Here is a 23,798-nt window from a genome sequence, read left to right as displayed (position 1 = left end):
CACACCGTTGACCCGACTCCTCAATATGCAGTATGGACCCTGACCATATTAAATTATCGTATTAGTTAATATATCCCAATTAAATGATGTGGATAATAAATAACAATTTTATTACTAGCACATTAATCGTATTTGTTGGGTAATCATTTTATGTAATCAAATAACCCATTTGGATTTCTGCAGTTTCAAAAAAAATTGATTTCACTTAATTAGTATTCAATCAATTTAATGTAACATTTTTTCTTATAAAAATCACATTAATAATTTCTCTCCTTTTAGACAATTATTTTAGTTTATATTTGACCCTTTTTACCCCAATAATTCAAAAAACATAATAAAATATCAAAATAAGTCATCGTACTAATTTGTAGCAAATGACCCATTTCGGTAATTAAATTGTAAAGTGACTCATTTTGATATTTAATTTTTTTATATTATTTAGGTAAAAAGGTTGTAGCACACGCAATTTCTTCTCTTCTAATGCATTCAAACAAATAAATAATAATTATAAAATAATAATGTTGAACAAATACAAAAAATGAAATGCAGAGAAACACAACAACACAACTAATAAATTTAGACAAATAATAAGAATTACAAAACAAATAAATAATAACGTAATTACAAAAAAAATGCACGTCTAAACCTTAATCTACTGCAGTCCCCTCTCCTTCCAAAATCACAAAATAAGACAAATAATTAGAATAACAAAACAAACAAATAAATAATATTTGCAAAAAATTAATTAAAAATATTCTTTTAAAGCATAAAAGGTAAAATAACCCTAAATACTAAACAAATAAATGATAAAAAATACATTTGACTCCTATGCTGTTGCTACCTCCTCTTCTTCAAACATCCCAAATCTTTCTTCTCTTCTCTCCTTTTCTCCTTTCTTTCTTTCAATAGCCACAGGACCAAGGTCCTTATATGGGGTAAAAATTACCCCTAAAAAGCCCCAAAAATTGGGTTGATTGATTGAAAATCAGTCAGAAATCTTTTTTTCCGTGATCGTCAGGTTACGTCTACCAGGGATGCCGCTTGCCACCCCTCCTCCATCCAATTAAAAAAATAATAAACCCTTAACCCTTATTTAACTTGGTATAATTTCTATATCGGTGTCGTCGTATGCCTACCCTCCACCACTAAATATATATTTTTAAATTCATAACGGTCAAATGATTGGCTCAAAAAATTAGGGTGGTGCCACTACCTTCTCAAGCAACACCACCAGTCACTGCAGCGTTCATACTATTTTCGTAATTAATTAAATTGGAATATCATTTAAGATATATATATTTTATAATATTAAGGTTAAAAGGCTATAAACGGATAGTGATGCAAGCTCTTACGGTAAATGCCGTATGTGTTTTAATAATTCAATCATTTTTTTGCCCTAAAAAATAATTAAAATTTGAATATTTAAGACTAAAATGATTAAAAAAGAAAAGAAAAGAAAGAAGGTCAAAATGACAAAATTGGTAATTAACCATATGAGCTATTTAACGGTGTTATGCTTTATCTTAACTAAATGTTTAAGGTTTAATAAATATTTTATAAAAATGATATAAACATTTCAACAATAATATTTATTTATAGTTTTTAATTTTAATTTTTAAAATTTTTTCTAGTCGATGTTGAATTGATTCGTGATATTAATTTAATAAGTAATTTAATATTGGTATTAAAATAGATGTAGATATGAATTCAAATTTTCATTTCTATAATATCAAAATGCTTTTAGGGAAAAATGTTTTATTTCAAATGAGTGAAAATCATATAAAAGTTTATAAAAGATATTTATTAAATTCTAAATTTTTTTATTTGTTAAATTCTAAATTTTTTTTATTCACCTTTATTTCAGTTAACTTGGTTGATGTTGTAAAAAAATTAAATCAAAACATGATTTATTTTTCATAATTTCATATTGCTAGTTTTAAAATATTAAAAATATCCATTAGAATATTAAATTTTTATATAATTTTTTTAAATTGAATAATTTTAAAATTATTAAAATTTTTTATATCATACTTAGAATTACCTAAACTTCTCCTCAACTCTTCAATAGAAAAACAAACATGTTTCAATGTGTTTAAATTCACATTCTCCTATACTAACAATAATATTGATGTTAATCAAGTTAAAATTCAATAGACAAAAAAATTTAAGGTTAATAATTAATATTTCGATTGGTATAGATATTGTTGTTAATGTAAGAGGACGTAATTCGAGTGCACTGAAGCGTATTATTCTTTTATTTATGGGTTTGAGAATAGACTATGAGTAGTCTAAATATTGTCTCAAAAAGAATAAATATGATCAAAAAGATCTTTTAAAAAAATTAATATCTATATAAATTTAAAATATTTTAAACACAATAATCATATAATAAAATAGCAGCATGTATTCCTTAAAAAAAAAAAAGCTTTACGTATTAGACGTACCAAAAACGCATCATTCTCAATCTATAAAGAAAAAGAAATAAAAGTTCCCAAACCCTAAAATTGGGTCCCACAAAGTTCCAATACGGACTCAAGTTCGACCCGATATCCGATTTCGAGCCCCTTGGCTTTGAAGAGCAAAGCTTCACTTTATTTTTTATTTTTATTTTCTCGGTTCTTCTTCAAAAAACAATTCGGGTTGGTTTCCAGAAAAATTTTCTTCCAGGGCCTCATACACACCTCCTTTCCCTTCCTCTCTTTTCTTCTTTACTTTTATCATTCTTAGCTTCTTCCTCAAATTTTCAGGTCAAACCCTAACTCTCTCTTTCTTTCCATCTCTCTAAGATCCACGGAAATTTTAACCTTTTTTTTTTTTAAAATCAGATTGAATTTTTGCGTATGTTTATGATTTGAGTGAACTACGAGCCTATGATTTGAATTTTTTGAACGATTTAGTATTATCATCATTACTATGAAATGCTTTTAATTGGTCAACTGAAGTTGTAAGTGAGAAGATTTGGAACTTTTAAGATAGGTTATAGGAGTAATTATGTGAATTTTCTTTTCTTCTCTTTTGTTTTTAGTTATCAGTTGACAATTTGTTTATCTTTCTTGTTTGGAAAGAAGTTATAAGGAAAGGAAGGAAAATAATTTTGATTTCATTTTTAGTTTTCCGAGATTAGGAAAGTGGTAAAAAGGGGAAATGTGGTTTTAGAAATCTGATTATAAATCATTTGTTCTGTATTCTTTCTATGGTTTAGCGCATGTATTTTGAATGGTTAGGAAATGGTTTTCTTCGTGCTTACATGCTGTTAATTGTTGGTGAAGGAGGATTAGTGCTTCAGTATCTTGGGTCCTTTTTAGAGAATTTCTAGTCCTTTTAGTTTTCCCTAAGGTTTTTATGTATTTGAATGCCTTTGGAGGATCATATCTGCATGCCAACGTCTGGATATGATTTGGACACGGGTTTTGGACATAGATATTTCAAGTAAAATGAAGAGTCAGAGCAACACAGATTTACAAAGGAGTAATTGAAACTAAATTGTGTTATGGTGTTGAATACCTTGTTTGTGCAACATAGCTAGGGGGTACTAATGCTAGCTGAGGTTGTGATATTTAACATGGAGGAGAGTTATTTATATTGGTACTACCTCAAAACGCATTACTCTGGAAAACTTAGAAGAAGATCTTGTTAGTTGGTATTTTTGTTTTTTTACTTTCTTCCCATGCTATGTTCAAGTATTGCTTCTTTAACTATTGTTATAACACTTTTTGAAGGTTCTGTTTAGCTCCTTATTATTCATAATTTTAGTGTGTGTTTCTTGATTATTTATAAATCAGTTTATTTATACAGGGATTATTGTGGCTATAAGTATATGAGATGGATAACCAAGAGGATGAATCTCGGGCTGGAGGTGAACACCATGGAAAACAAGATGATGAGGTAAGATTGATGGCCTGGTTAATTTCACGTGAATGGATGAAAAAGGTTTACTGTCTGGTCATTTTTTCTTTTCCTTGGAGTGGTTTTTCTTCATAGGAAGTTACTTTGATATAACACACATATATGTTTTGTTCCAATTGCAGGAAGCTGTTGCACGTCTTGAGGAAATTAAGAAATCTATTGAGGGAAAAATGGCTCTTCGTCAAACCAATTTGAATCCTGAAAGGCCTGGTTAGTAAATTTTACCACATTTCGGGGGTTTTATATGGCTATTGCTGGTTATGGAAATGGTTAAATTTTTTAACTTGATTTGTTTATTTTATAGTGATTTTAGCCAGTGCTGGAAATATTTTTGAGGAGATGTAAATGCTTATAGTTGGTCTATAATGACTATAGCTTATAGTATGTTTAGTAACAAATAGATCAGTCCCGAGATAAGCTTTAAGTGGCTTGTGAACTTATCATATCAGATTCTGTTGAAGGATTGAGGTTTGCATGTTAGAAACTCAGATATTGAAGCTTGTAGAGAAATTGTGTCTTAGGATTTAGAGCATTCAAATATCAAATTATTGTTATCATCATTGTTTAGCATTTTATTTCTTTTGACCATTTCATCCATGAGATTTTTGGTTTTTTCCTGTTCTATTCTCCTTTCAACTTGAATCAACTCAGACTTTCTATTCGGTGCCATGGGCCTATTATTGCAAATAACCAAACCATCTAAAACAATGTTCCTTTATGTTTCCTACTATGGTGCTAACTCAAGTGGACCTGATAGCTCTTTAAAGTGCTGGACAGCTGGCCCTTCTTTAGTTTTGTCCCTACTATATTTTGTTTCTTTCCAATTCATCTGAATTGGTTGTTGTTATATATTTTATACTGGTTATCTATGGAGTCCCTTCTTATTATATAGCCACGGAAGCATTTAATATCTATCTTTTTAACATGAAATCAATTTCTATGAATATTGGTACTTAAATAACTGTCACATAAATGTTTTTTTTTTTTTTCTCTTGGTTCTAGACTCTGGCTTCCTCAGGACTTTGGATTCTAGCATTAAGCGCAATACAGCTGTTATTAAAAAATTAAAGCAAATAAATGAGGAGCTGAAGGAAGGATTGATGGAGGAGCTACGTAGTGTCAATTTAAGTAAATTTGTTAGTGAAGCTGTATCTGCTATTTGTGATGCCAAACTTAAGAGTTCGGATATACAAGCTGCAGTGCAGGTAGCTTTCATGAATGAGTTTGATCTACAAATTGTATGATTTTATGTTTCAACACATGTTTATTTAGATTATATGGTTATACATATTGTTTTCTCAGATAATTTGCTATGAGGACATTGTCTTAAAAAGATCTATGTTATTCCCTACCAAGACATGCAAAGTTAATAGTAGCATTTTTTGTTCAGATTTGAAATGTGAAGTTTCTTATGTTCTCTTCAGCTGAAAATGATACGTGGTTTCACGAGCCAAACCCAAAGACATGAATGAATCATAGCTGTGTAAGCAAGGTGATTAAGGAGAATTTTAAATAAGAAAGAAAAAGAACCTATTCGCTTTTTGTCCAAATGGGTTGTAGTAGCTTCTTGAATCATTATTTACCTCCTTCAATGCCCTCGTGTGTAATTGTTGAGCTTTTGCTAGCAGACCCAAGTTTTAATGAGGATTCAATAATATAGCTATTAAAATTATTTATTCCATACGATTCAAATATTATAGAGTATCCTAGTCTGATTCCTCTTACTATTTTAATTATACATATACATATACATATACATATTCATATACATATGCATATGCATATGCATATACATATACATATACATATACATATACATATACATATACATATACATATACATATACATATACATATACATGTACATGTACACATACACATTTATAATAAGCTGCCCTAGTTTATGTTAAGTATAACAGAATTTCTAGTTTGAAATTATCCATGACCTTCCCAGTTTCTTCTTATATATTCTCATCATTTTTGATAAAGTTGCTTGCTCAATATTTGTAAATGTGATTATGGATGTAGGTATGCATTCCTTGGTATCATTAATGATGCACATATCTATGACATCTGTATCTGCATGTGTATTAAGTTTGCTGGTTTTTTAATATTGAGTTCTCTTTCATTGCTATGATTGTTGAAGTCACCTGCTTGAAGTTTTTACATGCGTTAACGGATTATTCGGATTTGTTCTCTGCACTGATGAGAATATACTTATTAGCAACATTGTGCGTCTGTACGTTTGTTAGCTTTTTATTATACACTGAATCTTTTAGTCGTTTTAAGTTTGTTGGTATCTTACTATTGTCTCTCTGTCAAAGATCTGCTCTCTGCTTCATCAAAGGTACAAAGATTTCTCACCAAGTCTGATACAAGGGCTCCTGAAAGTCTTCTTTCCTGGAAAATCTGGGGATGATTTAGATGCTGACAGGAACTTGAAGGCAATGAAGAAGCGTAGCACTTTGAAACTTCTTCTGGAACTTTACTTTGTTGGAGTTATAGAGGACAATGGAATCTTTATCAATATCATTAAGGATCTTACTAGCACAGAGCACTTAAAGGACCGAGATGCTACTCAGGCAAATTTGACTCTTCTTGCTAGTTTTGCTCGACAAGGGCGAGTGTTTCTAGGACTTCCAGTGTCGGGTCAAGAAATTCAAGATGAGGTACGTTGAATTTTGTTCTTTAGATGGCCTGATATTTTCATCTCATTTTATTTTTATGTAAAGCTATTATGACTGTATTTCTTATTTTAGAGTATTTGTAGCATTAATTTTGATAATGACAGTTTATGGTTTGACATAGCTTCTGTTGGCAATTTGCTACAGTTCTTCAAGGGCCTTGGTATCACGGCGGATCAAAAGAAAACTTTTAGGAAGGCATTTAATCTATATTATGATGCTGTAACTGAACTTCTTCAGTCTGAGCATGCGGTAAGCTTTTGCAATTGAAAATATTATCTTTTAGGGGCGATAAGTCATGAGGTTCTTATTTGGACTTATCTTTAGCCATATCTTGTGTCGTGTAATAAGTTTGAATGCTTGATTCTTTCATTATCCTTTGCTTTGTTTCCCACTTCCCCTAATTGATGGGGTTTTTCTTTTGTAGTCACTTCGCCAAATGGAGCATGAGAATGCCAAGATTCTAAATGCTAAAGGAGAGCTCAGTGAAGAAAATGCATCTTCATATGAAAAGCTACGCAAATCTTATGATCATTTGTACCGCAATGTCTCATCGTAAGTTGCTTTATGATGTCATTTTCATGGACTTTTTATTTAGTGGCAACTAGATTAATGGTCAATTAATTGATATCAACATTTCTGTAGTGAATATAGTATCATTTAATTTATTCTATAAATAATCATAGATGTTTATGTATAATGCCTGAACCATGATTGATGATGTTATGATTGACAATTTTATGTCTTTATTAGCATTGAGTAATGATGGAGTTGCATTTTGATATCTTTGCTCTCTGCAGATGAATGGATGTGTGCTAAGGACCAAACATCTGTTACATAACTACCGATCAGCATAAATATAACAGTATAATTGTGGAATTGCCACATTCATACCATAAGCATTTAGTTTTTTCCATTTTCTATTTTAACAGAAAATTTTTGAAGACTGAGCCTCTTCTAATACTACTTATTGGCTTGAGTGGAACCAGTTGTACTTCTTCGCATTTCAAAACCAAAATTTTTTAACTGCTACTAGTTGTTACGTGCACTACATATGTACTATGATTTGTCTTTTAAAGTGTTTGTTGGGAAAGTTGCACATTTAATTTGGTAGAAATCTTTGGATGCTCAGTGGAGAGTTTGAGATCACTTATTCTAAGGATAATATGTTTGGGATTTCTATTGTTTCTGAAGTGCAAAAGCTGGTATCTGTGATGACAACCTAAAAGAATAGGTCTACTGGTATGGTTAGCTTCAATTTGAGTTCTTGAGTTTAGTGCCCCATGTGGTAAACAAAGATGATTTCTGGTAATTTCAAAGTAAGACTGTTGCTCCTGAGTTTGGAGTGATTGCTCTCATTCCTGAATTTGGAGATCTGTATCAGATTAATGGCTATCAAGAGTGTGATTGTTGGCAAAGCATAAACTGTAATTGACTTTTTCTATGATTTCTTTGGATATTAAATGCTACTCAGATAATTGTAATTGTATGTATCCTGATACGGCTCTTGCATCACTGAGTCTAGGAACTAGATCCCTTATGAAATTGAGATCCGCCTAGTACTACACTCTCTTCCTTCTGATGGATGAGCAGTTCTATCAAGAATTGTGACATATGCTGTTTTTGGACTCGATTCAATGGTCTCTTCTGTGAAATTTTGTATTTACTGATATGGTTGTACAAAGTTTGAAGTGAAATAGAATTGTGATGAAGTGTTGTCCTATTTGTCTAGATCAGTGAAGAATCAGTTGAGTTATTTATTACTTTTTTGATAAAACCTTAATTATTTAATACTTAACAGCAACTTTATTACGTTGGAACTCTGTACCCTGGTTTTATTGGGGTCTCTTTGTTCTCGCCAAAGTCAGTGACTAACTTGTCCCCGAGAAAAAAAAGAAAGAAGAAAACAGAAGTTGGTGTTACTAAATTTGCTTGTCTAGCATGCCTCTTGCATCAGGAATAACTTTCATATGAGGTTTTATTACTTACAAAAGAAAATCATACATAACTGATTTTGCCTCTTTCTCATATTGATCGTTCAATTATTTTAAATTATTGTATTGCAGTTTAGCTGAAGCACTTGATATGCAGCCTCCAGTCATGCCAGAGGACAGTCACACAACTAGGGTTACTACTGGGGATGATGCTTCATCAACATCCGGAAAAGAGTCTTCAAACCTTGAAGCTATATGGGATGATGACGACACTAGAGCTTTCTATGAATGCTTACCCGATCTTAGGTATGTTGTGGCCATTATTCAATTAGTTAAAAAGAGACTTCATTAATAGGGCCCTTCATTGATGGTGTTTTTGGAAATCAAAGATGTATTTGCTTGCTGTTAAGAGCATTGTGTACATGTTCTTCACAGAGCATTTGTCCCAGCAGTATTATTGGGAGAGTCTGAGTCCAAAGCAAGCGAGCAAATGTCAAAGGCCCAAGAGCAACCAATTGTAAGTAGATCAAAATTTTGAACATTATTGTTAGCTCAATTAGATTCCTTCGGGGTTTCATCTGTGGTTTTGCCCTGCCAATGATACATTATCCTTTTTTGTTTTACATATTAAGTTTTTGGTTGAGTTCAATTATCGGATACTGCTGCTTTGCTCTGACATGGAATTGCTAAAAAAAGCTAAATTGAAGAAATAAAAATAAGAAAAGTGAAGCATTTTGATCTGGCAAACCATGAAGGCTGAATGAATCATTCTTAAATCCTTAGCATCCGATCTGATGCCAGAAACCTATTACTTATTTTCTTTTTTGATGGCATGGTAGGGCAGAGAGAGAGTAATTTTCTGGACTTATTGATTGTTTGATTTGGTGTTTGTGTTCTGACAGTGCTGGTTTAAGACCCCTAAATAGTCCTCTCTATTTAATGTTTATCTAAATTGTTTTTTGGTTTACCTTTTAGGAATCCTCTTCTGAAGCAGATCAAAGTACACCAGTTGCACAAGATGCCGTGGACATTTCTGCAGACTCTGGCACTCTGCAAGAAGGGAAGAGTGTAGAGAAAGGGAAGGATAAAGAAGAAAAGGATAAGGAAAAAACCAAAGATCCAGACAAGGAGAAAGGGAAAGAGAAAGAGAGAGAGAAAGAAAAGGATACAGATAAAAAAGGAGAAAATGAAAAGGAGAAGCTCAAAGGTAGTGAAGGGACAAATTTGGATGCTCTACTGCAAAGACTCCCAGGTTGTGTGAGTCGTGACCTTATTGATCAACTGACGGTAATTAAACCTCTGTTTTCTGTCCTACTGTTGAATGCCACTTTTCGATGGGTTTTTATGCAACTCTAGAAGATTATTGAATTGTATTTAAAATTTCAGGTGGAGTTCTGTTATTTGAATTCAAAATCAAATCGGAAAAGACTTGTGAGAGCTTTGTTTAATGTACCAAGGACTTCTTTGGAGTTGCTTCCATACTACTCTCGCATGGTTGCAACATTGTCAACTTGTATGAAGGATGTTCCCTCTATGCTCTTGCAGATGTTGGAGGAAGAGTTCAACTTTCTAATCAATAAAAAGGTTTGCTTCCTTACAAGTCCCCTCGTTCTCTTTGTAACTGTCTTCCATCTCTACATTCATTTCCTTTTTGCTGGTAACTTATTTCTTAAAATTGAAATTCACTGCAGGATCAGATGAACATTGAAACAAAGATCAGGAATATTAGGTTTATTGGAGAACTTTGTAAGTTCAAAATTTCATCACCTGGCCTTGTCTTCAGTTGTCTGAAGGTATGTGCAAAGCAGCTAACTGACAAATGTTGAATTCTATCCAGTTTTTGTTCCTGTGATGATACTTCCATCTGATGGGAGTTTATGAGCTTTTTGAAACAAATAGAACTATTAGAAATGAGGAGCAATCGGTTTGTTGCTCTCATTTTCATTGTCTTATAATTTGTGTGCAATAGATGCAAACCTATTTCATATGCTTTCTTATTCTAATATTCTTTTTGTAACAGACTTGTTTAGATGATTTCACTCATCATAACATTGATGTCGCTTGCAATCTTCTTGAGACGTGCGGTCGTTTTCTGTATCGTTCTCCTGAAACTACCATAAGAATGGCTAACATGTTGGAGATCTTGATGCGCTTGAAAAATGTAAAAAATTTGGATCCTCGGCACAGCACACTTGTGGAAAATGCTTACTACCTATGCAAACCACCTGAAAGATCTGCACGGGTCTCCAAAGTCCGTCCTCCATTGCACCAGGTATTATTTGCTTTTTCTGTCAAATATTCTACTTGTTTTGGTGTTAAACCATTTTACTCAGTTATTTCAAACTTGTTTGCAGTACATTAGGAAATTGTTATTTACAGATCTTGATAAGTCTTCCATTGAGCATGTGCTGAGGCAACTTCGTAAATTACCATGGAGTGAATGTGAATCATATCTCTTAAAGTGCTTCATGAAGGTTCACAAGGGGAAATATGGTCAAATTCACTTGATTGCTTCTCTCACTGCTGGTTTGAGTCGCTATCATGATGAATTTGCTGTTGCTGTTGTTGATGAGGTTTGCTTCTTGAATTTAGAGCTAGTTCTTCTTGAGTTGATTTTTATTTTTCCTATATCTATGTTATCTGGTTTTTTTAAAGGAATCACTACTGTATATCATTGTGTTTTTATTTGTATGGTCAACTTTGTATTCCCTTAGCATTCACAATTTGCTTTGATTCTGTGTTGATATGGTGAGAAATGCTGGTGTGTAACTTATGATTCTGTGAAATACATTCTTCATAACATATTAAAATTCTTTTTGGTGTATACCTTTTGTGAACAGTTAAAACTATGGCAGTGATTTGAACAAAAAAAATCTGCCAATTAGGTTCTATTTTTCAAGTTCAATGTATTATTTAAACTGTAGAACACCTTTCCTTTTAATTTTTCCATAATGTATCGGCCTTGGATTTCATCTAAGGAGAAATTCTCCTCAACATGATATGATGGTCTTCAGGAGGTTTCACTGCATTATGCTTGAAAGACTTTGTTTTTTTTCCCTTAGGATTGCAGGATGCCAAAAAAAAAATAGATTGCTCATGGCCTGGACTGTTATTTTGTTTTCCTCCCCATGATTATATTTAGTTATTGCTCTGTGAAATCCTTTACTCGTTTGGTAAATATGCTTGGAGAATGCTGCCTTTTGAGAAGGTTTTGATATTTTAGGATTTGACTAGGCCTTCATGAAATTAAATTTTTTTGCCCGACCAAGTGTAGATGACTCCAACATGAGATTCTTATTAACCAAGATGGAAATATATTGGGATGCTATAAAAAGTTAGCTTCTAACATCAGAACTTACTATTTCTATTAGGTGTTCCCTTTTGTTTTCTGAGATATTTGTGCGCATTTCGTTCTGGTATCATCTTTCCCCTTGATGATTATGGCAAAGTCTTTCAACATAATCTTCCTTGCAGATAAGACTGGAAGCATACATACCTATAATCCCAACCACCTTATGTTCAATTTTTATATTCTGTACTTTCAGGTTTTGGAGGAGATTAGACTTGGCCTGGAGTTAAATGATTATGGGATGCAGCAGAGGCGCATTGCTCATATGCGTTTTCTTGGGGAGCTATACAACTATGAGCATGTTGATTCTTCCGTCATCTTTGAAACATTCTATTTGATTCTTGTTTTTGGCCATGATACAGCAGAGGTATCTACATATCTAATTTATTGATGTTATATGGCATACTTGCTAGGTTCAGCAATGTGCTTTCTAGGCGCTTAACCTCCTCCACCCCCTTCTCTCTCTCTCTAATAGATTCTTAGGGGTTTTGTTCCTTGAACTTCTTTACAAATGCACTCAGAGAGAGGAGTTAGTGTTATAGAACATATCTGCTGATGCTGCCTATATGGGGGCTTATGGTGGGTTAGGATTTAGGAATTTTAGGGTCAAAGGCTATGAGGGTTAAGGTTTCGGAATTGTTCAGGTTTGAGATTTGATCTCTTAAAAGAGGGCTGGATTTCAAGAAAATTTTCAATTAGATTTCTTGTTAACTGAAAATCTAAGGTATATTGTTAGATAACTGGCGGAAATTATTTTATTACCTTTGAAGAGTAAAATACAGAACATTCTTATTTTGTGGTTATTAAGTGTTTGCATTAGATGTCGTTTAATTCATTTTTTTTTAGTAATCTGATTTGATTGTCTCTGTTGTTAGCAAGATATCCTCGATCCACCTGAGGATTGTTTTCGAATCAGGATGGTTATTACTCTTCTTCAGACATGTGGGCACTACTTTGACCGAGGTTCTTCTAAGAGAAAACTTGATCGGTTCTTGGTACATTTCCAGAGGTACATTCTTAGCAAAGGTGCCTTACCACTGGACATTGAATTTGATTTGCAGGTAAGCGAGGTGGAACTATTGATTTTATGTTTTAGAATTTGTAATTTGGAGCTATATAAATGTGATAAGCTGACAAACTGACAAATATGTAGGACTTATTTGCCGAATTACGTCCCAACATGACCCGGTATTCGTCTATGGAAGAAGTTAATGCAGCTTTAGTAGAACTTGAGGAACATGAACATAGTGCTTCAACTGACAAGACAGTTAATGAGAAGCACTCTGATACCGAAAAGCCTTCTAGCAGGACAACTTCCCATTCAATCTCAACTGACCAACCTAGCATTTTGAATGGTTCCGAGGAAAATGGTGGGGTTCACGAGGAAATTGGTGACAGTTGCAGTGAATCAGGGAGTGAAACCATTGAACCAGAGGGACATAATGAAGATGATTTGGATGAAGAGAATCATGATGACGGATGTGATAGTGATGAGGAAGATGAAGATGATGGACCTGCTTCGGATGAGGATGATGAAGTTCATGTCAGGCAGAAGGTAGCCGAGCCTGATCCTCTAGAAGTAGCCAGTTTTGATCAGGAGCTCCGGGCTGTAGTGCAGGCAAGCTTTTGTTTTGTTTTTAATTATTGTTGTTGCATTTATAATTTCTTTTCTGGAAAAAGGGAAATTATCTGGTTTCTTACGGTTGATAATAAAACACAAAGGCAAGACTCGATGGGTTTCCAAGAAATCAGCTCTATTCCTACATTCTCCTCTATCAAAATCCAATTCAGTTTTAATATTGATGTACTATTTCTACTTGTTGAAATATCTGCTATGCTAAGGTTTTGAAATTTCTGTCTAATGTGATCGGTCAGTTCAAATTGAGGTCACAAGAAATACTTGGCTTGCTATCCATTTTGATTCAATTTTTTAATTACAGGAGAGCATGGAGCAACGCAAGTTGGAGCTACGGGGCCGACCTACATTAAACATGATGATACCAATGAATGTATTTGAGGGTTCTATCAAAGATCATCATGGAAGGGTAGTGGGAGGGGAAAGTGGTGATGAAGCATTGGATGAAGAGGCTGGAGGAAGCCGGGAAGTACAGGTGAAAGTTCTCGTGAAGCGGGGGAACAAACAACAGACGAAACAAATGTATATTCCCCGTGATTGTACGCTAGTCCAAAGCACGAAACAGAAAGAAGCCGCGGAGTTTGAAGAGAAACAAGACATTAAGAGGCTGGTCTTGGAGTATAATGACAGGGTAGAGGAAGAGAATAATGGACTCGGAACACAGACATTGAATTGGCCAAGTGGAAATAGCAGAGCTTATGGCCGTGGAAACTCATGGGAAGGATCCAGCGGCAGGGGTGGAGGATCACGTCATCGCCATCATAGTCATTCAGGAAGTGGATCTTATTATGGCAGAAAAAAGTGAGATTCATGGTAGAATAATGGAAAATTCTGAAGACTGGGCATCATATTGAGCCTCCATTTCAACACATTAGAGAAAGTTTGAGAAAAACATTGGCTTGGGCTCTCAGAGCACCGCCAGATGATTGAATGATCTCTTTCTGGTCTGATTTGAAATGGAAATTTGATGTTACATTGCCCTGTAACTGCAAATCCGCAATCACGCCTTCCTGCAGTATGGCTAATGTTGCATCGATTTTCTCATATAGGCAAGGTACGTAATACATCTAACCTGCTGCTTTTACTAGATGTTAATCTTTAATTAGGAGTACGTACAATGGATTCCGATGTGTGACGAAGAACTGAAAATAAGCTTTACAGAGTCCGGAAATGATTGGCATTCCCATCTTTACTGTTGTATTATCTGGTAAAAGGGAAGAAGTGGATTTGATTAAAACATGGTTTTATTACCCTAAGTGAAGGTTTCTAAGTAAATTCTGTTTGATATAGAAAAGCATGAATGCACTTATTTGATGTGTATATTTTATTTTATAATCTCCATGCTACATTTTCTTCTTCCTAATTTAGCTTTTGAAATCTAAACTTTTATTTTTTATGTAACTCTCATCATCAATATCTCTTACCCTACCATTAAACTTGTCCAGTTATCTGCTTGGGTTGATAGGCCCGGTCTCTTCGGGCTTTGAAATATATCTTTTTTTTATCGAATAAAAAGGGTTGGTATTTGAGTTTTTTTTTCTGCGATTTGGAACTTTGATATTTGAGTTCTGACTTTAATGTTTTACTTCTCGGATTAAAAGACATTATGTGGTGGCTCAATAAATTTTTAACTTGTGCTCTAGTAAAAAAATATATTACCTCAGGTACAAAATTGAATATCAAAGCTAAATTCGAGTATTTAATTCGGAAAAAAAATATTAATTTAAAAAATTTCAAATGCCAAAGATAGGTTAAATTTAGATATCAATTGAGAAAAAAATAATTCGGATATTAACGTAATTTACTTTTTAATTATTTCATATTTTAAATATAAATTATTCGTTTTAAAATACTTTTAAACTATTTATTTTCTTAAAAAAAAAAATTTCCCTACGTAAATGAGTGCCAAGAGATCTTTTAAACAACTTTAACGTAGAGAAGCAGTCAACACTGCAAGTTAATCGTTTTGAATCAATTGAGCAAAACCTAAATTTTGATATCATATTACGAATGGTCTATTTCAGGAATTTATTATTGTACGATGGGTTAACAATAAAGTTTGAATTTATCACATTAAAATGTATTTTTTAATTTTTTAAAATATATTTTAGGATAAATTATATTAGTAGCTATCTAATTATTACTAAATTTCTTTTTGGCCATCCAACTATAACTAAATATCTTGTTTGGTAACTCAACCATGGAAAATTACAAAATGATTACCTAATATTCAATGTTGTCTTTTTGGTCATCATTCAATATAGTTGAGTGGCCAAAAAAGACAATTGAATAGTTGAGTGACTATTTTGTAACTTTTTTTAGTTGGGTGACTAAAAAAGAAATTGATTAATAGTTGAGTAACTATTTTATAACTTTTAAAATAAAATTATAAAAAAATATTAATAGTTGAATGATTATTAGTGTAATTTATTTTATATTTTAATAAATTAAATATTAGTGAAACCTAAAAGGATAGATAGAATAATTTCATTAGTTGAATAAATCATTTTAACTTTTAGATTTTTTTATTTAAAAGAGGGGTAACTTGTAAAATGATATTTTCACTTACATTCACTTTTATGATGGTCTCCCAATAGAAATGAAGGTGAATTACATAGCAAAAAATTTTCAATTTTTTTCTTCGAATCTAAACAAGGTAAAAGTTGTTGTGCTTACCTAATATGCTAGTACATTTATGGACAATCCGTAAGCTAGAAAAAGTAAATGTGGCCTCCCATATTATTATTATGTCGTATCTACAATGTAAGTGAAAGAAAAGCAGAATATTTAAAAGTATATTTATAAAAAAATTGTTCAACAATTAAATCATTAATAAAAGTTGTAAAATGTTTTTGATTAAATCTTCATCAATATTGAGTTCAATCTCTAAACAAAATATCATCATTATATTTGTTGACAATGGGAGTCAATAAGGAGGAGTAAAGGGGGATAGTGGTGGCGGTTCACCCTGGAATGGGGGAAAGAGTCGTCTATATTTGTTGAGTAAGTGGTGATAGGGGCAGCAGATTAACACATACTCAAATTGTTCAACTCGAAAAAAATATTTGGATTTGACCTGAAAGAAGAAACAAACAAATTTAGAAACAAATAAAATGAAAACAACTAAAAGAGAAATTTAAGAATTAAAAAAAAAAATGAAAACATAGATAAATAAAAAAATGGAAATTAAAAGGTGGAAGATGAATCGAATAAACCGATGGATATGGATATGGATAGAAAATAGTTATCTAACTAAACTCTTTGAGATATAAATCCCAACAAATTTAACTAATTACTCTAATCAACCTTCAAAGGAAAAATGCTTGGTAAATTGAATGATGAATAATGAATTTTCACGACTCCTTGAAGAAAATTGACAAGAAAAAAAGCTTCTAAAAATTACAAGAAAACAATCTTGTACTTCAAGAAATTAACTTCAAGAGTTGAAAATTTTATTAATAAATGAAACAATGCCTTTAATGAATAATGAAGAGGCATTTATATAGGCTAGAATTACATCCAAATAAAACTCTCAAGTATAATAAAACTCTAATCAATCTAAATAAAAATAAGAAGTAGTTTTAGTAGAACTAAACTTTCTTGTTGACTAAATATAAAACTCTTAAACAACTTTAAATACTTAAAAATATCCTAAAATTCGAAATAAATAGATAATAAACTAATAAAACCTAATAGATATAGTATTGGTCTCATATATAATCAAAATTAGGCTTTAAACTCGAACCTAATATGATTTAAACTTGAATTAAAGCCCGAAACTCGTAATTTCCCATAGTAATTCTATCCAAAAATTATGCTCCCCCAGTATTTAGTAAAATGTTCATAACTTGAGCTCCCAGATTCGAAATCGAGTAATTCAAAGTGCATTTCAAAGTTAAGAGATAACTCTTCAAACACTATGCAGACATTTCAATCCAAAAATGCCTGGATTCTATCCAAAAATTTGTTGCAATTCGACTAGTCTTCCAAACTTGAAACTTGGCAGCTTGGTTGAATTGACTCTAATAAATTTCACCCTATTTGTGCATGTATCAAGTGGTGGAAGAAATGGTTAAGAGGAAGGGAGAAAGTACACTAGGGGAGAGAATATGCTTTTGTAACATCCATAATCCGATTTCGTCACCGAACTAGGGTTACGACGTATTACCGTACAATTTAGAACAATCAATAACAGATAGCAACATGTTGCCAAATTAATTTAACAAAATTTCATAATTGTTCAGATAAGAGTAATACATACATTTATGGGCCTTAACTTGAGCTTATGTGGCCTTAAAATTAATTTATAAACAATCAAGGACCAATTTGAAACAAAATAGAAAGTTTAGGGAAAAATTGAAAATTTTCAAAACAAGGGTTACATAGCCGTGTGATTTAGCTCAGGCAGTGTGGTGCAGGGGCACACCTGTGTGCAACACACGGCCGTGTGACAGCCCATGTCCTAGGCCGTGTGTGCCTAAAAATGTCCAAATTCATTCTTATATCTCACCCCTAATGCACAAGTACCTAAACCAATTTATGTTACAAGTTCACAGTCTATAAGTACACTTTAGGACGACTAAAATATATCATTTTTATTCATCAAAACACACTAAAGTATCACATACCAATCACATTATAATGTTCATACTTTTCATTATCAAGACAACCATTTATAAACCATACCAACTTAACATGTTACTTCTAATTCATGACCCCTTTACACAAACCTACTTAAAGTTTAACAAATAGCCCATAAAGACTATTATTCAAACATCATACCAAATTTCCACTTATCTATGTAATATAGCATTATAACCTTTACCCTATTACATCACACAACTATATCACTTGCACCTAAGTTAGTACCATACATTCATGCATCAAGTAGTTATAAATATATCAAGGATATAAGCATATCAAACTATACTACATAAGCAATTATGCATTTTTACACACCCAAAATACTTTGCACTCGATTTCACCAACCATATCTAATTCATGCTAATTTACCATTTCATGTTCATCCATTTACTTTATCTTGAGACTAACATGCATACCACATTAGTTACTCATATCACAACATCAAAGCACATCACATACTCATTACAAAATTTTTGTGAACCATTACAATCATGACCAAATGTTCCTATTACATGCCATATAAGCCAAGATGTATTCAAAAGCTACCAAATAATCCCTGGATAGTGTGATTTCTTCGTGCTGATCTAATCTCCCGATTCACGAATGTATATACAAAAAATAAGACATTTGATACGAGAAAGCTTTTGTAAAGCTTAGTAAATTCGTCGATTGAACAATAAATCTTACCAAATTAAGCATAATAATTCAAATAATAAAATTTATAAATAGTGTTCCCGACAATAACGTTCTTAACAGAGTTCCTGTCAATAACAACTTACAATAGGTGAGTGATGCTCAAACAATAGTACAAATTAATTTCCACATTTCAATAGCATTCAATAATCATTAAAACAATGCCCGATGAATGATATATGAATATGAGTATATGGTTAGCCATCCAACACACCAGATGCTCATAAGATCCAATACCATCCAGCACACCAGGTAACACTATAATAAAACACGATAGTCCACAACAAATGTAGGACCTCAGTATATCCAGTGAATAGAGAATAAACATAAATCATCTTCACTACTCAGATCAATCCCGTACCGCACGCATTATAACCTATTGGCATGCTGATTGTACTCTATCCTAGGTTCATCAGTTTAGGGCATTCCATCATAGAACAATACGTAAATATCACATATCTCATATTCCTTATGCAAGCATTAGTTCAGCAACCAAACATTCATCAGCTCAGAATATCTCAATCAGTGTTCAATGTCATATCAATTCATTATTTCTATTTTCAATTACATGCATCAATAAAATTAAACTTTATACAATTAAGTTCATATATTACATTTAAACATGTATTAAAATTAAACTGAACGAACTTACTTGACTAATTTGCAGCAATGGCAAAAGTACAGAGACTATTCGATAATTTTCTTTTTTCTTCGATTTTGTACTCGTTCTTGATCTAATATAACAATTTCATTCAATTCACTAATTCCAAAAGTAAAATTAAATAATTTTATGCAATTAAGTGCTTTTTGACATTTTTAAAAAATTCCCCCAACATTTTACTTTTATACAATTAAGTCTATAAGCCCAAAACATGCAATTTAAGCAATTTTAAGTAAAACCCAACCTTTTCGAATCATGTATAACCTCGCTACGGTCCATTTTTATAGCTAATTCACATCAAGTCCTTGAAATTTTATCATTTTGACAATTTAGTCCTTAAATATTCAAATCATCAAAAACTACTTTATAAAATAGTTCTATTCAATAACCAAAATTAATAATATAACATAAAAATTCAAGAATATTCAAAAGTCATCAATGGAAAAATCCCTAATCTTTTACTGTTTTGAAAACGGAGATACGTGTTAGTTGGACCTAGTTGCAACAATCTAAAAAATATAAAAATTACAAGAAACATGTTAAAATTGGCTTACCAATTTGAAGAAAAAGCTTGGCCGAAGCTTCCCCCAAGTCTAAAAATGGTGTTTCGGCCTTTTGGAAGAAGAATCAAGAAGATAACACATTAATTTGACTTTTATTTTAATTATAATTTACTTATTTACCTAATTACAATTTTAATCTTTACATTATGAATTATAAAATAAATAAAACATGTCCATATTTGTCCATCATATAAGAATATGGTGTAATTACAATCTAAGGAAGGTTTAATTGCACAATTGGTCCTTCAGTTATTTTAAATTTTAACTAAATAAGCTCATTTTCAATTTAACCCTAAACTAATTAGGACTTTATGAGAAAATAGGCCAAAAGTTAGTGGATTTAATCATATCCACCATCACTTGGACTTTTTGACCATGTTTTAATTACCATTTTGGTCCTTTTACTATTTTAAATCTATAGTAATTAACTTTTACCTATTTTACAATTTAATCCTTTTACCTTAATTAAGTAGTAAATCATCAAAATTATTGGGCCAAACTTCACTTCACATATAAATACGACTTTGTAAATAATTAAGGCTTTAAATTACGGAAACGATGTTCTAATACCTCATTTTCAATAACCACTTGCCTCTTGAATTAAACCACTTATACTAACTTTTAATTCAATTAGTTAAAATCCTCAAATCAAAATTCATTATAAAAATTATTATTGACTCAAAAATTTAATTACTAATTATACGAACTCACTCGTCAGATTTGTGGTCCCGTACCCACTATTTTCGACACCACTAAAAAATGGGCTATTACAGCTTTTACATTTGAATGGTGTGCCATGTGTAAGAGTCCCACTAGCGACAACGTTACACTATGTCTTCTTGCAAGGGTGGAGATGTGACCATCGAGATCAATGACATGACATCTTAAGATGACTAAACATCAATGGGCGTAACATTTTATGTATTCTTGATGAAGGTAGTCTATGACGAAGGTCCATTAGTTAAGTGATCCACCATAGGGTAACTTGATATTGGAGGTCCAACCAATATGAAATTTGTAAAAAAGGGGACATGTATAGGTGCCTGCAAAGGTGGCATAACAATTGCCTTTGTAACAACCCTCCTAGTGTAGATCATACCGATATGCTACTGGCGTATAATTGAGTAAGCCAAAGTTGTAATAGAGTGAATTATCAGTTATAGTGCCGGGATAGCGAGTTGCGTGAATTTATTAGTATGCCTTTGTGAGGGGCGTCTTGCTGGAATTTTCCATTTGGCGAACTCTAAGGTTGGTGAACTTAAGTGATTAACGAACTCTTTTATGACACGATCTGCCAACCCCAGATATTCTGGGTGAACTTGTTAATTCACAAAGTGATAGAATTGTTTTATGTGGAAACAATAGCTAGGTGAGCATTGTTAGAGTTCAATGGAGACCTAGTTGGAATTGAACTAGAGTATTATAGATGACAACTTGATATTTTTAGGCAACTAAATGACCTGTTTAGTTGGTTGCTTTAGTGTACGAGCAATGTTTTACCAATCTGATTAGTGGTAGTAGCTGCATTTAGTAAAACATTAGATTTCAAACCTTATTAGGAAAGCTTAGTCTCTGAATTCAAGGACGATAGTGGGATTTCTGACCTTCCCACTAAGCTTATTTCCGTTTTTTGTGCTATAAAAAAGGGTGCCTATAGCCAACATGTTTCACTTTTGCTTATCTCTGTGTTCTCTTTTACGTCCTTAAGAAATTTCTTTTTAAGTTATCTTCTACAGAAGAGACTAGGAAGGTTTCCAGGAGCTTGTAAAAACGTCATTGATAAGTACTAGTTGACTGGTAATTTATGGAAAAGTTTAGGTTGATGTCGAGGGAATTTACATCTTTACATATCAATTTATAGTAGATAAATGGTTTGATAATTACGATTGTTTCTTATTTAGCTCAAGAAGCTAGAAAAGGTCTAAATGATCAAGGCAAAGAACTAATGGAGTAGATTCTATCCTGAAGGTTCTGTTGAGTTCCTTTTTGCTTCCTTTGGGTTTTAAAACTCTATGATATGGAGATGTGTAAGGTAAGTTGTCTCTGCTGATGTGTTGTGGACTAACGAGTCAATGTTGTGTGTGTACATGACCATTGTCACGGTTAATACCCACCTTATGTGCAAGCCCAGTACCAAACTACTTCCGATATGTGAAAATGTAGAAAGAAGTTCTATTTATGATGCATCCTGTAGGACAACTTTATTGCAAATCGGATTGACAAATCACAGCCCACAGCCCAACCTTAAGAGAGAACACATTTTAAATTTGACAAGGAATATGAATAATGATATGATTATGAATGATATGTGATTCTGATTTTTGAAGTATGGGTACGAGGCTGGCACAAGGTTGGGTCTCATGTAAACATATATGATTGAGAGAAGTGTGGATGAATTATTGGTATGTGTCTACTGAGGAGTCTACATGATATAATTGTGATATGTGCGCTAGTGAATTGTACTAGAAGATTTGGCGTAATGTACTAGGGTAGAGTCTCGAAAAATGTCTTTATCTTTGAGTTGATCAGGGATAACCTGATAAACACGTGTTTTTTGGGAAATCACTAAGTTCAAATGAAATTACTCCATTACTTTTCCTTCTCAAGAGATTGATTAGTACAAGAAGAAATAAGTAGAAGGGGACTACACTAGAGTTGCATCTGTAACGCCCTAAACCTGACCCGATTCAATGGGTTGGATCTCGGGTGTTACTAAACAATACAAAACATTTAATGAGAACATATTACATTTTCTCATTTAATTTAAATCTGTTATTAGAAATTCCAAAATAAAAACTTAACATTTGGAAAGTTAAGGTAGAATATATGATAAATAACTTATTACATCAAATTTTCTACAAGTCTTTACAAGTTAGAAACTATTTTAAGACAAGCTCAAAGGTGTGTTCAAGACTGTGCTACTTATCCACTGTATGCATAATAGCCCACTCCGCCACCACCTTGGCGTACTCCCAGCGTTGTCCCTCCAGGCAAAGTCTCTTCTTAACATACCTGAAAAGAAATGACAAACCTTGTAAGTACAAAAGTACTCAGTGAGGTCATGAACCATACCTTGATGGATGCTTTGTAATCTTGTAGGAATTTCTATGAGTCAGCTTCTACTCTGTAGTGAACAGACGCAGACTCTCTTAACAAACTTCTCATGCATTGAAACAATCTAAATTCAACCTTTTACTTCACTAACATACACCCAAATAGAACACACATCTCATAACATACATTTCAGACATATACATACTCAGCCATACTTTAAAGTATCGATACCCATACAACAATCATCACATATTATACTCTTTATGTCTTTAGACGTAACACCCTTTAACCCCAATCTGTCGCTAGAATAGGATTACGAGGCATTATGTAACACCCTAAACCCAGCCTAGAAGTTTAGACCAAATTCAAAATGCTACATTGATCACCGAAGTGACTGCGAGAAAATATTATAAAATCATCCTTTATTTGATTTTCAAAAGCATTAATATCACGTATTTAAAATCAGGATAATAAAACGATTAAATTGCAAAACAACATCATACCACAGTGTTTAAAAACCTTACATTCGAAAATAAATAACAAATAAAAGTCTGAAATCATAAGCTAATAATTTATTTGCCTCAAAACTGCCTGAGTCCTCCACATGCCGAGTCCAGCATCCAAAATCCCGAAATGTACCTGAAAAGGGAAACAGAAGAGGGGGAAGCTATACG

At 32.6% G+C, this 23,798-nt stretch overlaps 1 protein-coding gene across 1 annotated transcript; it reads left to right on the top strand.

Annotated features, from left to right (window-relative positions):
* The first annotated feature begins 2,594 nt into the window (after positions 1 to 2,594).
* Positions 2,595 to 14,823, top strand: LOC107940875 (regulator of nonsense transcripts UPF2). The gene is made up of 18 exons (XM_041116089.1): positions 2,595 to 2,747; positions 3,796 to 3,885; positions 4,029 to 4,116; positions 4,909 to 5,111; positions 6,231 to 6,575; positions 6,738 to 6,842; positions 7,018 to 7,145; positions 8,657 to 8,830; positions 8,960 to 9,041; positions 9,500 to 9,811; positions 9,911 to 10,108; positions 10,216 to 10,317; positions 10,545 to 10,796; positions 10,879 to 11,097; positions 12,070 to 12,240; positions 12,749 to 12,934; positions 13,027 to 13,491; positions 13,814 to 14,823. The coding sequence occupies exons 2-18, from the start codon at positions 3,823 to 3,825 to the stop codon at positions 14,312 to 14,314; spliced, it is 3,594 nt and encodes a 1,197-aa protein (XP_040972023.1). The 5' UTR covers positions 2,595 to 2,747; positions 3,796 to 3,822; the 3' UTR covers positions 14,315 to 14,823.
* The last annotated feature ends 8,975 nt before the right edge of the window (positions 14,824 to 23,798 follow it).

Source organism: Gossypium hirsutum, chromosome A06, assembly GCF_007990345.1.
Source record: "Gossypium hirsutum isolate 1008001.06 chromosome A06, Gossypium_hirsutum_v2.1, whole genome shotgun sequence".
NCBI lineage: Eukaryota > Viridiplantae > Streptophyta > Magnoliopsida > Malvales > Malvaceae > Gossypium > Gossypium hirsutum.
The sequence above is the reverse complement of the archived record's forward strand: the minus strand, read 5'-3'. Positions and strand labels throughout refer to the sequence as shown.

Bases quoted from the DNA above. Each gene is read 5' to 3' on its own strand.
- LOC107940875 (XM_041116089.1), top strand. From the start codon at position 3,823: ATGGATAACCAAGAGGATGAATCTCGGGCTGGAGGTGAACACCATGGA. The intron at 12,935-13,026 runs GTAAGCGAGGTG...ACAAATATGTAG, and splicing joins ACATTGAATTTGATTTGCAG to GACTTATTTGCCGAATTACG. The intron at 13,492-13,813 runs GCAAGCTTTTGT...TTTTAATTACAG, and splicing joins AGCTCCGGGCTGTAGTGCAG to GAGAGCATGGAGCAACGCAA.